Source organism: Notothenia coriiceps, unplaced genomic scaffold (genome assembly GCF_000735185.1).
Source record: "Notothenia coriiceps isolate Sejong01 unplaced genomic scaffold, NC01 NC01_scaffold00037244, whole genome shotgun sequence".
Lineage (NCBI taxonomy): Eukaryota > Metazoa > Chordata > Actinopteri > Perciformes > Nototheniidae > Notothenia > Notothenia coriiceps.
In genome coordinates this window covers 6,374,018-6,386,973 of record NW_011369945.1, presented here as the reverse complement: position 1 = coordinate 6,386,973, position 12,956 = coordinate 6,374,018, and the positions used below count along the sequence as shown (strand labels likewise).

At 40.7% G+C, this 12,956-nt stretch overlaps 2 protein-coding genes across 2 annotated transcripts in view; one reads left to right on the top strand and one right to left on the bottom strand.

Moving 5' to 3' along the window:
- The window catches only part of exosc8 (exosome component 8), a 10,516-nt gene extending 6,991 nt beyond the window's left edge, over positions 1–3,525 (bottom strand). The window contains exons 1-10 of the mRNA XM_010793372.1: positions 3,453–3,525; positions 3,020–3,056; positions 2,841–2,904; positions 2,680–2,753; positions 2,550–2,595; positions 2,070–2,175; positions 1,756–1,801; positions 1,571–1,667; positions 1,219–1,339; positions 1,021–1,127 (exon numbers count right to left, since the gene is read on the bottom strand). Of these exons, the coding sequence (XP_010791674.1) occupies positions 1,021–1,127; positions 1,219–1,339; positions 1,571–1,667; positions 1,756–1,801; positions 2,070–2,175; positions 2,550–2,595; positions 2,680–2,753; positions 2,841–2,904; positions 3,020–3,056; positions 3,453–3,469 (715 nt within the window). The 5' untranslated portion in view covers positions 3,470–3,525. The remainder of the gene's footprint in view (positions 1–1,020; positions 1,128–1,218; positions 1,340–1,570; positions 1,668–1,755; positions 1,802–2,069; positions 2,176–2,549; positions 2,596–2,679; positions 2,754–2,840; positions 2,905–3,019; positions 3,057–3,452) is intronic.
- Positions 3,526–4,088: 563 nt separating this feature from the next.
- alg5 (ALG5 dolichyl-phosphate beta-glucosyltransferase) lies at positions 4,089–10,087 on the top strand. Its single transcript, XM_010793371.1, has 10 exons — positions 4,089–4,430; positions 5,066–5,234; positions 5,656–5,702; positions 5,878–5,946; positions 6,064–6,156; positions 6,251–6,364; positions 6,447–6,506; positions 6,595–6,746; positions 9,133–9,218; positions 9,524–10,087. The coding sequence occupies exons 1-10, from the start codon at positions 4,359–4,361 to the stop codon at positions 9,634–9,636; spliced, it is 975 nt and encodes a 324-aa protein (XP_010791673.1). The 5' UTR covers positions 4,089–4,358; the 3' UTR covers positions 9,637–10,087.
- The last annotated feature ends 2,869 nt before the right edge of the window (positions 10,088–12,956 follow it).

Genomic DNA, 12,956 nt, shown 5'->3' with positions numbered 1-12,956 from the left:
ACATCTCTGTTCTGGTGTGGGGGGCCTGGCTGGACGTCCAGGACGGCAGCAGACCTGCACTCACTGAGAGGCTTCAGTCCGTTGGGGTCGTGAAGCTGAGGAACATTGTGGATGCTGCAGGTCCTGGACTCCACAACACAGAGGCCGTGGCCTCTCTGCTCGGCCTGAAGTCGGCCCGCCACACCAGAACCATCCCGAACGAGTGGACTAAAAGACTAACTGATGATGAGATGGAGATGCTGCGGGAGTATTCTAACAGAAAATAATCCCCTGACGAAGGGGACCCTTTTCCAGACATATGGCGCGTTCACACCGGAGTACTTTTCCCACAATAGTTCATCAGAACTCAGATATATTTGCGTTCACGCCAAAAAGCCCCCTGAACTAAATTAGTTCATCAGAACCATTTTTACCCCCTTTTAGACCCTCCAGAAAAACGCGGGCAAAAATCCTTTATTATGCGGGCTAAAATCCTTGATTATGCGATTAAACATGTGGGGGTTTTATGTGATTTGATGCGGTGAAATTGCGGGAAGTTGCGAAATAGAATAGATTTTTTTTAAATATTGGGCTTTCTTATTTATTCTTCGTTTCTTGTAGCCCTCAAAAGGGTTTTGGAGGTTGATGCCTTGGTGAACATGAGTTGTTTGGCTTTCTTGTCCGCAGCAGCAGAAAGCATTTTCGAATGTTTGAAGGAATCAAAGTGGGTCGTCATCGTCGATTTTCTCTAAGACTTATGCTCCAACACACAGTTGCACGGGGTGCAGAATAGAAAATGCGGGGATTATGCGGCCTTTTGATAAATATGCAGCCTTTTAAAAATCTGCGCCATTTTGCTGATTATGCAGTAAATTCTGCGATCGCAGAATCGCGTTTTTCTGGAGGGTCTAAATTGTATTATAAATCCAAAACTGTACTGGATCAACTCAAAAACTGTAAAAGTTCATAAATAAGAAAGTGTATTTACTGAAAGTTGAACTAGCTCAGGAAGGTGAATCATAGCAGACTTGAGTTTCTGACCTGGTTTGTGTACGACGCAGAGCCGCTCTTTCTCATCGGTCACCACGGTGAGGTGAGAGGTCGACAAACCCTCCTCCTCAGCTGAGGGGTCTACGATCAGTATGGAGCTGCACAGAGAGCAGGTCCGGATTACAAAAAGGTACAAACACACAATATGGTTTTCCTCCTGTTTTTACACACTGAAAATGATTCACTTACTCATCGAAGACACAAAAAGAGGCTCCGACGGGATGTTTGTGAATATTCAGGCCCTTTCTCTTTTCTAAATTCACTTCTGGTGCTCCAGTGTCTTTGTTGATGGTGACCCCTGGGAGTTTTGCTGTGAGGAGCAGGGAAACAGTTAATAAACTATAGAAAGCTTAGAAAACATAGATTTCTGTAGCCTTGAAGAATTGGTGCAATAAAAATGGGGTATGCATGAGCTTAATACTGAAATGAACTAAATACCAACACTTAATGAAAGACATTGATTTCTGATAATGGTCAAATTACTCGACATGCAGAGAAATATAACAGAAATAATTGTATGTCATTTTTTTACAGCACATACTGTTCTTGAGGGCAGCCAGCAGGGCGATGATACAAGCGTCCAACACGTTCCCATCGTAGTCCACACACATCATGTCACAGTAGAGCACCCAGCAGAGCTACAACCAGAATCAGAAGAACCAATGAGATCACATTTACAACAATCACAATCTAATAGCACCGGTATATATATAAAGATCAATTTACCTTTCCTCTTTCAATACACAGGTCTTCTGTTTGTATCAACTCAGAACTGCAACACCCACATAGAAAACATAGGTAAGTTAAAGCAGTAGAAGTCATTAAAAGGACAGTCAATCAAAAATACAAATGTTCCTTTTTTTTGTAGCGTTAGTTATCAATCTAGATTGTTAAAATGATATTCCTGAGTGTTGGAGATAGTCCAGTTACTTGCTGTGAGCGGTTTCAGGTAGGAACTATCCTGTTTCTGCAAAACTAAACCCACCAACCGCATCATCGCCCAGAATGAAAACTAAAATGTGTTTTTAAGTATGTTGCACCTTTCAATTACATCAGCAATGAACTGGCTGGCAGCCTGCGCTTGTTCTCCTGGTGGACCCGGACGAAACCTGGACGAACACAGCGGTGGCAGGTCCACGTTGGGCACTGAATGGATGAGATAAGATATAAGATGAACTGTTATTGATCCTTGCAATGTTGGAAATTCAGGTGTTGGACCAGCGACAGGAATACAATTGAAACACAGAATAGGACAAGTAAGAGTTCACACAAGGAAAGAAAAATTAAAGAATGTAAGAAACAGTATATAATTAAACAAATTGAAGCTGTTTACCTATAAAGAGATATGAATAATTATAATTATTACAAATATATAAAAATGTCTGAGTAGTTTTTAAGTGGGGGACAGTCCTTGGTTGTGCAGCCTGATGGCTAGACTAGAGTAATGTTGAAAATGTTTGTTTGTTTATTTGACACCTTGCCTTAAATCAACACTTACGACCCATCCATACTACACTCACCGATGAAACCTTTACCAGGTGCCTCCACTAAAGGGTTGGTCAGCTCCTGCAAAGGAAGAAACAAAAGAAAACCGTGAACATTTGGGTCACCTGGTCCCGATTCATTTTTAAAAGTGTGTTTATGATTTACCACTTTGATCCCACACATCACTGTTGTGTTTCCAACTTTCACCAGAGCGGAGCCATCTGCTGTGGATATGGACCCTGAATAAAGCAGAGAAATTCATTCTGACTTAGAAAAAACAAAGCAATACTTCATTATACTGTATATATTAGTCACCACTGTCTCACCTATGTTTAGTGTTGTTGTTCTGAATTCAGACAGCTCCCGTCCATCAGGTCGACAGTTTTCTTTCTGAAAAGGGAACATTGAAATGTTATATGGCTGCTAACACTGATTGATAATAAATAGAAACCAATCACAAGCTTATGTCAACCATGTGCTGAATGTGTGTTCGTGTTTTATTCACCAGAAAGCTCCTGTGGTACTCCAAAGGCTCGGCAATCCTGGAAGTGTGCAATAAGGAGGGAAGAGTTAAGTAGACATTACTATTATAAAAGGATGTATCCGTAATGACAGATCTGCTTATTCGCTTGTCATTTAGAATGTGGTTATTTGACAATACATCCGGTGATCAAATCAGATCATTTACAAGAGACAGTGAGATATGAAATGTATTACAGGTTACTGCTTCTGTTGTATTACAGGTAACTATTCAGCAGTCAGACATCCGTACACAGAGTATCGACTGCAGCGCTAACTAGCACGCAGTACTCAACCTTTTAACAAGTCTGAAAGTTCGCTTATTATCCTTTACATGATCTGGCGGTACAAGAGTTGTAAAATAAAACCAACAAAATGTGTTATTTTAAGTGCAATAACTACAGTCTAATCTTTCTTACTTGAAACCAGCCGCCATGATGTTTTGATTAACCACGTGGGTTTGCTGTACACACTACGGCAGCCGGTAAGGGTAGAATGTTGGCGGTCAAATGCGATTCCGATGTAAATAAACTCTCAATTAATGTATTCAATTAACAACAAGCAGGCTGTTTAATTTTCCTTTTTTAATCCTACCCTTTTTTCAAAATATGTAATTGTCACCCTACAACTGTCAAGTATCATAATACATCAGCTTTGTATGACAAAACATAATGTATATATTTTCTTGGCATCCTATTTGATTACTGAAATTATACAATGATTTTAACCGTTAGGTTTCTAACTATGAAATTAATATATTTGATACGTTTTTGTTTTTTTCACTCATAATCGTAAACGCTCCTAAAGGAGATCTTTGTATGTATACATTTATAAATAAATGTCTGATGTTGGCTTCAAGTGCATATTTAAGGTCTTTTTGAATAACGCTGTAATAAACCAAATAAATACAAAAATACCAAAGTGATATAACCTTTTATTTTTATTTTGGCCGTGACTATCTTTTACATGTTAGGACGTTGTTTCTCCTCAGGGGGCAGTGTGTGCGTCACAGGGCTGCTCAGTTCTCTCTTGCCTCCAAATGATGATGTGTCGAGAAATGGCTGTCACTTCCGCCTCTGTGTTCAGTTGTGATTGGAAGTGGTTTTACTGAACTACCAGAAGAGAAATCAAAATATAGGGGCTCTTTTATATTATACTTTCATCGTCAAAACGGTCTCGTTAGCTTGTACTTTCCTGTTTCTCCCGGGAAGTCAGAGGACCGCCTGCAAAACACGAAGCAAAGCAAGGAGAAGGAAAGATAGCTTTTTTTTAGCTAGCCAATTTGACTGGTGTTCTGTCAGAGGCTGCAGGCTAATTTATGGAAAATGGATTGTGTCTGTGGAATAGTTGAAGCAGTTGAAGCCTTGGTCGCTTTGGCAGCTCTAGTGTTTATCGTGGTAAGTAGTCAAATTGTTGACAAAATATCATGTTTTGGGTCTTTGGTAGCTTGTTATATGTAAAGCAAAAGCTGTTGCAATGCACCCTCTGAAAGTATGTGAATTTCCTTCATTATTTATGTTTGTCATGCAGGAAGTCTTTGAGCTAAATATGTATTCTGCTACCGCCCTGCATTTTATGTTACTTAATTTGCTTTCTGCATTTTAATTATAATCCTTGAAAGGAAGTTATTGAGGCACTCTTGACTTAGATAGACCAAAGAAGCAGCACAAGTAGTCCACTTCTACACAATTCTCAAAAGTAGTTTGAGAAAATAACATAAAGCAATATAAAACAAACTATAATTAGCACGTAACAAAACAATGTGTTAGAAACACAATTGAAGCACAACATAAAAACAATTGGTTGTCTGCCATTGGGCCTCTGCTACATTACAGACTTTAGTTTAGTGGAAGTTTTGACATACAGTTAATGTGTATATATTACACACAATAATGTTCTAAAATATTAGATATTGTCACAACTTATGTCTACTCATTTTGAAAAAACCAACCACCCCTGTTTAAAACACACAAAAAGTTTACATGAGAGCAATAGTAACAAGAATACCTTTCTCGTATTTCTCCCTTTTCAGGTGCTCATATTGGCACACGTCACTGGCGGGATGGTGATTCTGACACGCCATGAGAAGGAGAAATACTTCCTCACCCCAAAAGGAGAGAAGGAGCCTTTTCCCAGCCTGCATGATCCCCATTCCCGGGATCTCTCTGTGGTGATCCCGGCCTACAACGAGGAACTGCGAAGTGGGTTATGGAGGGGGGTGGGGGGGTAATACAACAGAGTGTGTATATAAGGGTTACACCTGCTTTTCTCTCAGGACCATCAGCATAGTACTGACCTTACCTGCTGATGTCGCTGAAAATGAATGTTCATTTAAGTGGGAAATAGCTATGTTATTGCATTACACTGCAGAGTGACCGAATACATATAGAATGTATAGGATAGGGCACATTACAAGTCTGTTTTTAAAGACCTTTTACTTTTTTTGCTAGTTCAAAATTCCTCCAGCTAAAGCCAATACAGGCACAGTTTAGTTTGTGTTGAAAGATGAATTGTGCAACATCAACTGACTAGAAAAGCATTCAGCTACCACCCTGGTAGGAGCAGTTTTAATGGCATAATCCGCACCTGCTAATAATATCTTGTAAATGTGTGTCATTACAGTGCCTGTGATGTTGGATGAAGCCACAGAGTACCTGGAAAACAGACAGGTATATGTTCATCCTCATGTAGGCAGTGTTAAATAAAAACAATAATCAGTACTTTATTCTAGTTGGATAAAAAGGACAAGAATCTGATGTTCTCAATGTGGCCAGTAGGTGGCAGCATTCAACTTTGAAAGTTCCTTTTGTGAAATAAACCCTTCATGTTATTTCCTCACTGCAGAAAAAAGAATCTTCTTTCACATATGAGGTCATTGTGGTTGACGATGGCAGCGAAGACAAAACCACAGAGGTGATACATTTAATCCATTTGTTTTGGTCAATATGTTACCAAGCTACAATTTTTGCTTAACATTTAAAAGTGATACCAATATAGATTTGTTTTTAATCTGTTGTGCCGTCCTGCCAGGTTGCTTTGCGGTACAGCAGGAAGTACGGTTCTGATAAAGTGCGAGTCCTGACGCTGGTGAACAACAGGGGGAAAGGAGGAGCTGTGCGCATGGTGAGAGAAATGTAACTACATTGCCTCTGAAAGCAGCACAAAGCAACAATGTGCATGTTCTTAATTCTTCTTTGTCATGTGGTTTCTCTTTAAGGGAACTCTGAGCTCCAGAGGGAAATTCATTCTGATGGCAGATGCTGATGGAGCCACCAAGTTTTGTGATATTGAGAAAGTAGAGGCTGGACTTAACGGCCTCGACCCTAAACCGGTGTGGTGCTGTTTATTTTTCTTGTTCTTTCTTGCACACTTTAATGTGTTGCCCTCCATAAAATACCTGTCTTTATATTTAGGAGAACATGGCAATTTCCTGTGGTTCCAGAGCTCACCTGGAGGACGTCTCAGTAGCTCAGGTATTTGTTTGTTTATCTTTTTTTAGTAGTTTTCTTTAGACTGTAACAATCTAACTGTGAAATAACCACTGTTGTGTCTCCGCCACAGCGATCAATGTTTCGCACATTCCTGATGTATGGCTTTCATTTCCTGGTGTGGTTCTTTTGCGTGAGAGGGATCAAGGACACACAGTGCGGCTTCAAGCTTTTCACACGTGAGGCTGCACTCAAGACCTTCTCCTGTCTCCATGTCGAGCGATGGTAAGGACTCGTACACTTCTCTACTCAGTGTAGTATGTTAACAGCTGTCGTGTGCTTTGTGTTTAAATAGTCAACCTGTTGAGCTATTAGTGCACAACATTTGGAAACTATATGATTAATTACCAATAAGACACTTTTTTTGCAAACATTTAAGCAAGTATGATGTTAAATGTTATAACTAGTGATGGGCAAATGATACCAAACCGGTTTCACTTTTGTAAAGGGAACTGTTCCAATACATTGTATCTATCTATCAAATGAGGGATACCGCATAACTGATGTCTGAATTTCAAATCTCAAAAGTTTTACGGTTGTTTTGGTGGGCACAGATGAATTGAGAAACATGGCAATGTCTGCTTTAAGCATGAGTACATACTGTATATTTGTATCTTTTTGATTCCAAGTTATAATGTAATACAATTAATAACTAAACTAAAAATAACTTTAACGAACAGCACTCTCCCATCACATCACTCTGCAGCTCATATTACATAAATATCAGCTCACATTTAAAGAGCCTGTGACACGAACCCAACAACTGTTGTGCAATGAAATAGTGGGCTACTAGTAATCTCCAACCGTCAGTTTAAAAAAGAAAAAGCGATACCGTTCCGATAAATATCAATAATTTCGAACATCGCGGGACTCATTTTGAGGTTTTGGGGGAAGCCGGAAGTGACGTCAATGCGGGAACGCTTCACTGTGCGGCGAGAGAGCCAAACACGGACAAAGTGTGTTGTCATGCGTAGAAATGGTGAATTACTGAGTTTAGGCACGTTAATAACGTTTGAATGAAGTTGACTACAGTATATTCATATTTGTCAGTGCTTTCATGTCAATTCGGCGAACATAAACATAAATGATCGTGGTGAAGATGATGATTAAATTAGGATTAAAAATCGGTCGTGAGAGCTGCTGAATTTCCTCCCGTCGGATGTGATATAAAAACAAATCGATTATTTTTGTAGTTGTAAACTCAAGTGGATGAAACTACATTTATTAGTGCTTTCATGTCAATTCGGCGAACATATGATACATTAAATGATCGTGAGGATGATGATTTAAAAATCTTTTGTTTGAGCCGGTCTGCATTTCCTGATGAGAAAACAAACCGATGCTTTTTGTAGTTGTAGTACACCAACATGGATTAAACGTGTGTTTTTTTTACCACAATGTTGGGGAAATTAATGGATAAAATGCACGGATTATTATTATTATTATTATTATTCCCACTCCGATCGGGACACTAGGTCCACCGTTTCCCCGCAGCGAGGCTCCCCCACGTTGACAGTTTACGTGGGCTGGGCTGGGTGCAGTGGCGGACTGGCCGAATCCCGATGGGCCGGTACCGAAGTGGGCCGGTCGGATAAGTCACTAGCACATCCCCCACTCCCCCCGTTGACAATTTACTAGTTGTACCGAAGTGGGCCGGTCGAGAGTCCCGGGCTGATTTTTAGTCCCAGTCCACCACTGGCTACATGACCGTATGATCGCCCATATTGACGCACCTAATTCCTAAACTTCTAACAGATACAAAATAAACCGATCCTTCAGCCTCATATGAGCTCTCAGACACGTTCAAAATTAAACTGTCATCGCTGTCTGAGCTTGCTGCTGTGTGCCCCATCGTGCGTTTACATGCAGATGCTGGGATCCTGAACGGTGCAGCTGGAGCGCTGTGCCCGCAATGACGTCACACATTATTTGGCGGGACTTGAAGAATCCCCGAGAAGATCTAGAAAATTGTCAACATTGAAGGGCAGATTAATGGTTATCAAAGTACAAATATCCAAAATCAGTTCAGTAACGGTTTTCAAGGGGACAATATTTACTCAAATTGATGGGTTTGGATGATGGGGGAAACTCGTGTCACAGGCTCTTTAAGGTTTTGTGTCAGCCAAAATATTTTATATGTAGAATAACTAGATAATGCGTACATTTAAAAAAAAATATATGATGTAGATGCTCAAAACTATCTACATGAAATTAATCACTTCTGATTCTAATCCCAACCATTACAGATTTACAAATACTAAGCAAGCATGTGAAACCTTTAAAGTCCACGTATGCAACTACAACCCTTAAAATCACTCTGGTCTTGTGATGCGGCCCATTCAATTTCTATAAAGGTTAAATACCACCAGGAACTGTAGTGTGTGTGTGTGTGTGTGTGTGTGTGTGTGTGCTGTGTTGAAAGCCCCAAATAATTCCCTCTTTGCTGGCACAGAGAACAAGAAAGCCCTAAAGCTTCATGAGCCCATCCCTAGTTATAGCATGCCTATCTGATGCGACCTTGCTTTAGACAAAGTGATTCACCGTATTCAACAAACGCTGAACCTTATTCTTAATGCATCTTCTCTTGTCCCCTTTATCTTCCTTCCCTCAGGGCTTTTGATGTGGAGCTTCTGTATATTGCACAGTGTTTTAAAATCCCCATAGCAGAGGTGGCGGTCAACTGGACTGAAATAGAAGGTAGGATTTTCATGGAATATGTGGACATGTGTCCTCTGTGCCATCTATAAATATATCTGCTGCATGCTCTTGTCTGTGATTGGCTTATTTGTATGTAATGTTTTAGTTATTCCTTTGGATTAACCCTTCAGAGTAAATAGACGTGAATGTCTGTGGTTATATTCTCTTTGAGTTGTGTTCTCTTTTGCTTGTTTGACTGACAGTTAGTGTGTGATGCTCAATGTTATATATTATCCTAAATGTCAGCACATTAAAATATCAAAGTACAATTGAGAACAAAGTGCCTTTTGCGTTCTCCCCTCCAGGGTCCAAGCTGGTCCCGTTTTGGAGCTGGCTGCAGATGGGACGGGATCTGGTTTTCATTCGCCTGCGTTACCTCACCGGAGCCTGGAAGCTGCAGTCTCATAAGTCTGACTAGCCAATCAGAAAAGCCCTGGTGTCTTAGAGATGGCCTTTTGAGAGTGCCATCAAACCTATGGATGAGGTGGGATCAACAACTATGTGCATTATTACTGTAATCCACCACAGAGAACAAAGAGCAGTATTTCACATCATTTGACACAGTTGTGAGTTCTCCTGCCTTTTTGTAAAATGTGGATTTTGGCTTGTGATGGCCGCCGTTACATGCACTTTTCTGTTGCCACGGCTTACAGAACGTCTGTATGACTGATCCTTGTTACTTAATGATTATTTTGTGGCCAATCAGCTGTAAGTGAGAGAGAGTTGTGAAATGTGAAGGATCAGATAATCTGTGTGTTATTATTCTCACACGTAGAATGAATGTTACTATATACGATTTTCAAAAGGGAGGGATTGTGGGTGTATGGGCTGGATGACTTGAACCAAAATAAAACATGTCATTGATTTATGATCTGATAATCATTACTAACCTACTAACTACAGCTGCAACATGTAGTAAGTTAGTCAGTCGGAAAAATACAACGATTCATAAATATAGAACAATTATTAACGATAGAGAAAACAATATATAAAATGTGTTTAAGTGCCCAAACTGTGCAAGTTATAAAAAGAAGAAAATGTAAAAACAGAAATAGTGATTTTAATACTGTACTCATTTGGCTTCTATAAAACCTTGTGAGAGACTGTTTGAGAATCAAGAAGCAACAACGGCAAAAGCTAAATGACCAAGAAGCCAGAAATCTGTTCTATAAATCTTTAATCAAATGTCACATGAAGTCAGCAGAGAGTATGAGCTTTGCTGCAGAGTTCTGGACCAGCAAGAGCTGTGCTGGAGATGATGTGACTGCTTTTTCCAAATCTTAAAGCCCAAGGGGTTAATTGCAGTGTCACTTGTTTGTTAAAAAAATGAGTTTGTTGACTTGAGCTCTGATCTTGTATAAGCCAGCTGTGATTGTTTAGACAGTCACACACAAAGTGTGTGTGTGTGTGTGTGTGTGTGTGTGTGTGTGTGTGTGTGTGTGTGTGTGTGTGTGTGTGTGAGATATCTAAATACAACAGAAAAACAGATGCATTGTCTTATCACAGTGTGACTATGTGTCACTAAATTATCACGCATCCTTCAGAGGGAGATGGGCTCAGGAGTATAGCTGATAAATATTTTGAGAAATCTACAGTATCTGACTCACCTGCAGTTTATATAATTCATTATTAAATTATATTTAACAGCTCAAATCGTGAGATAAAGTCCTCTGGAATCAGTTGTAAAACAATTTGCTATAAGGGGGGGGCATGGTCATGAGTTTGGCCTGTCCTTAAGATAAAAGAGTGGGGGAATCCTGTATTGCATTATTTATCACCATATAAAATTGGTTTTATAAATTCCTTTTCCTGTCTACTGAAACTCATGCAGACGTGTCTGGGTCTCTGGAGAGCGCCCAGTAGGCGTTTTTGCGGTCCGAGTAAATTAAGTTCTTCATAATGCTTTTTCTCTTGTGCAAGCGAGCCTGAGGTCGGGCCTCGTGCTGCTGCGGATGTCTCTCGGGCCTCTCGGGGCCCCGGGGAGAGCATCCTGTTTGTGCATGTCTGTCTGCCCTCTTCGACCAGACTGCACCGGGACATGAATCATGATCTGGCTGCTCGTTTCCTGCCACTGGAGTCTCTAGGGCAAATGTGACGAGATGTACATGAGGAGGGTCTTCTTTGATCTGTGTCCTATATGCACTGTGATGCCTATAGATAATCAATACTCTTAAAACTTGAAGTCAAAGAAACATTAAGAGCGTTTATTGTATTAGACTCCAAGCTTATTTAATACAGGTGGAGAGGGTGATACCAACCGAAGCACTCGTTATTTGGCTGTTCTGTTTTCCTGTCAGTTCAGTTGTACACCTTGAAAAAAAACTGTCTATACTTCTCCTGGTTTTGCCCTTGGGCGTCTTCGCTGTGTGTCCACGCGACAGCCTTCGGAAATAATTGTCTCTGACAGACCCCCACCTATTTGTGGGACAGTTGATCCTGCTGGTGCATTTTGATGATCCACCTGGTGTTAGGTGGAAACAAACAGTCATACGGTTTTTGACAGGATCCCCAGGGTCCTTCCCTTCGTGTTGGGAGTATTGTTACGTTCCGCAGCAGTTGTTGTAAACTGAAAATGTCAAACTTGTAGACTCACTGTCGCCAGCCGGGCTTGCGTCATTAACTGGACTAGACACGGCACTCCCAATAAAGGATCGTATCCATCCGCAATGAGAAAGACCTCTGTACAATGGATGATGAAACCTCGACTTTAAGAAGCGGGAGAAAGAATACATAAAGCCTTTTTTCACCACACGTTTTAGCTCTCGGAGACAAAGGCAGATGAGGGGAAAAGACCCCTCATGTTGGTTGTTATAGGCTACAGGTGTATTCTGTGTGCATGTGCGCGTACACGTGAAAGTAATAGGCGTTTATCCGGAATACTGATTTAATGTTAGATTTTCCTAGATCCCTCTAGGAGTTGGTCATTATTTTTCTACATTTGCATACAAAAGTGAATTTAATTAATTTAAACATCCAGTAGGTACAATCTAATATAAAATTAGCAAACAATGTAACCTTCTGCAAACTTTAAGTTACAGCCGTATAACACAAATGCACGAAAAACACAAACAACAACAACATGGATTAATTATTTGTTCTGCAGGGATGTCTATCCATTCATACGAGTAGTCCGGAAAGGTGAACAGGTGTGACTGTTTTCTTCCCGGCCTGCGTTAGTTAGAGCCAGCTGTGATGAGAGACTGGCTCAGCGGGGCCTGGATCTGAAATGCCTGAAATCCTGGGAAAGTTCCAGGAGTGGGAAGGCGGAGGGATCTTTCATGCAGGCGCTGCGGTTCCAGCCAGGCTGACGCCGCCGAGGCTGTGTCGGCTGCTGAGGAGCGGAGGCTCCGGGCTCTCCAGACCTGCGCTGCGTCAATACATCCGCAGACTGCCAGCACAATACCGGGAAGTACCGAGACAGTACCTTCACAATAAAGGCGGAGATCCAATACTTGATCCACAGAACCAATTGGGTAAGGAGTCAGCATTGTGACTGTGTTCATTTTAGACCTCTTGCTCTCTCAAACGAAGTAAAAAATATAGCAGCCCAATGAATAGCCTACATAGGCTACTTATTTCTAAACATAACATGTATTATGTTGCTTCAACACCAAAGAAAGTAAAACTGCTAAACCATTTTTAAAGGAAACACTCTCAACTCATTTTAAACACTGAGTGTTATCCTCGTTTGCACTGTTTTGAGAGTTTTTAACGATTTTTACTTCTATGTAAAATCCT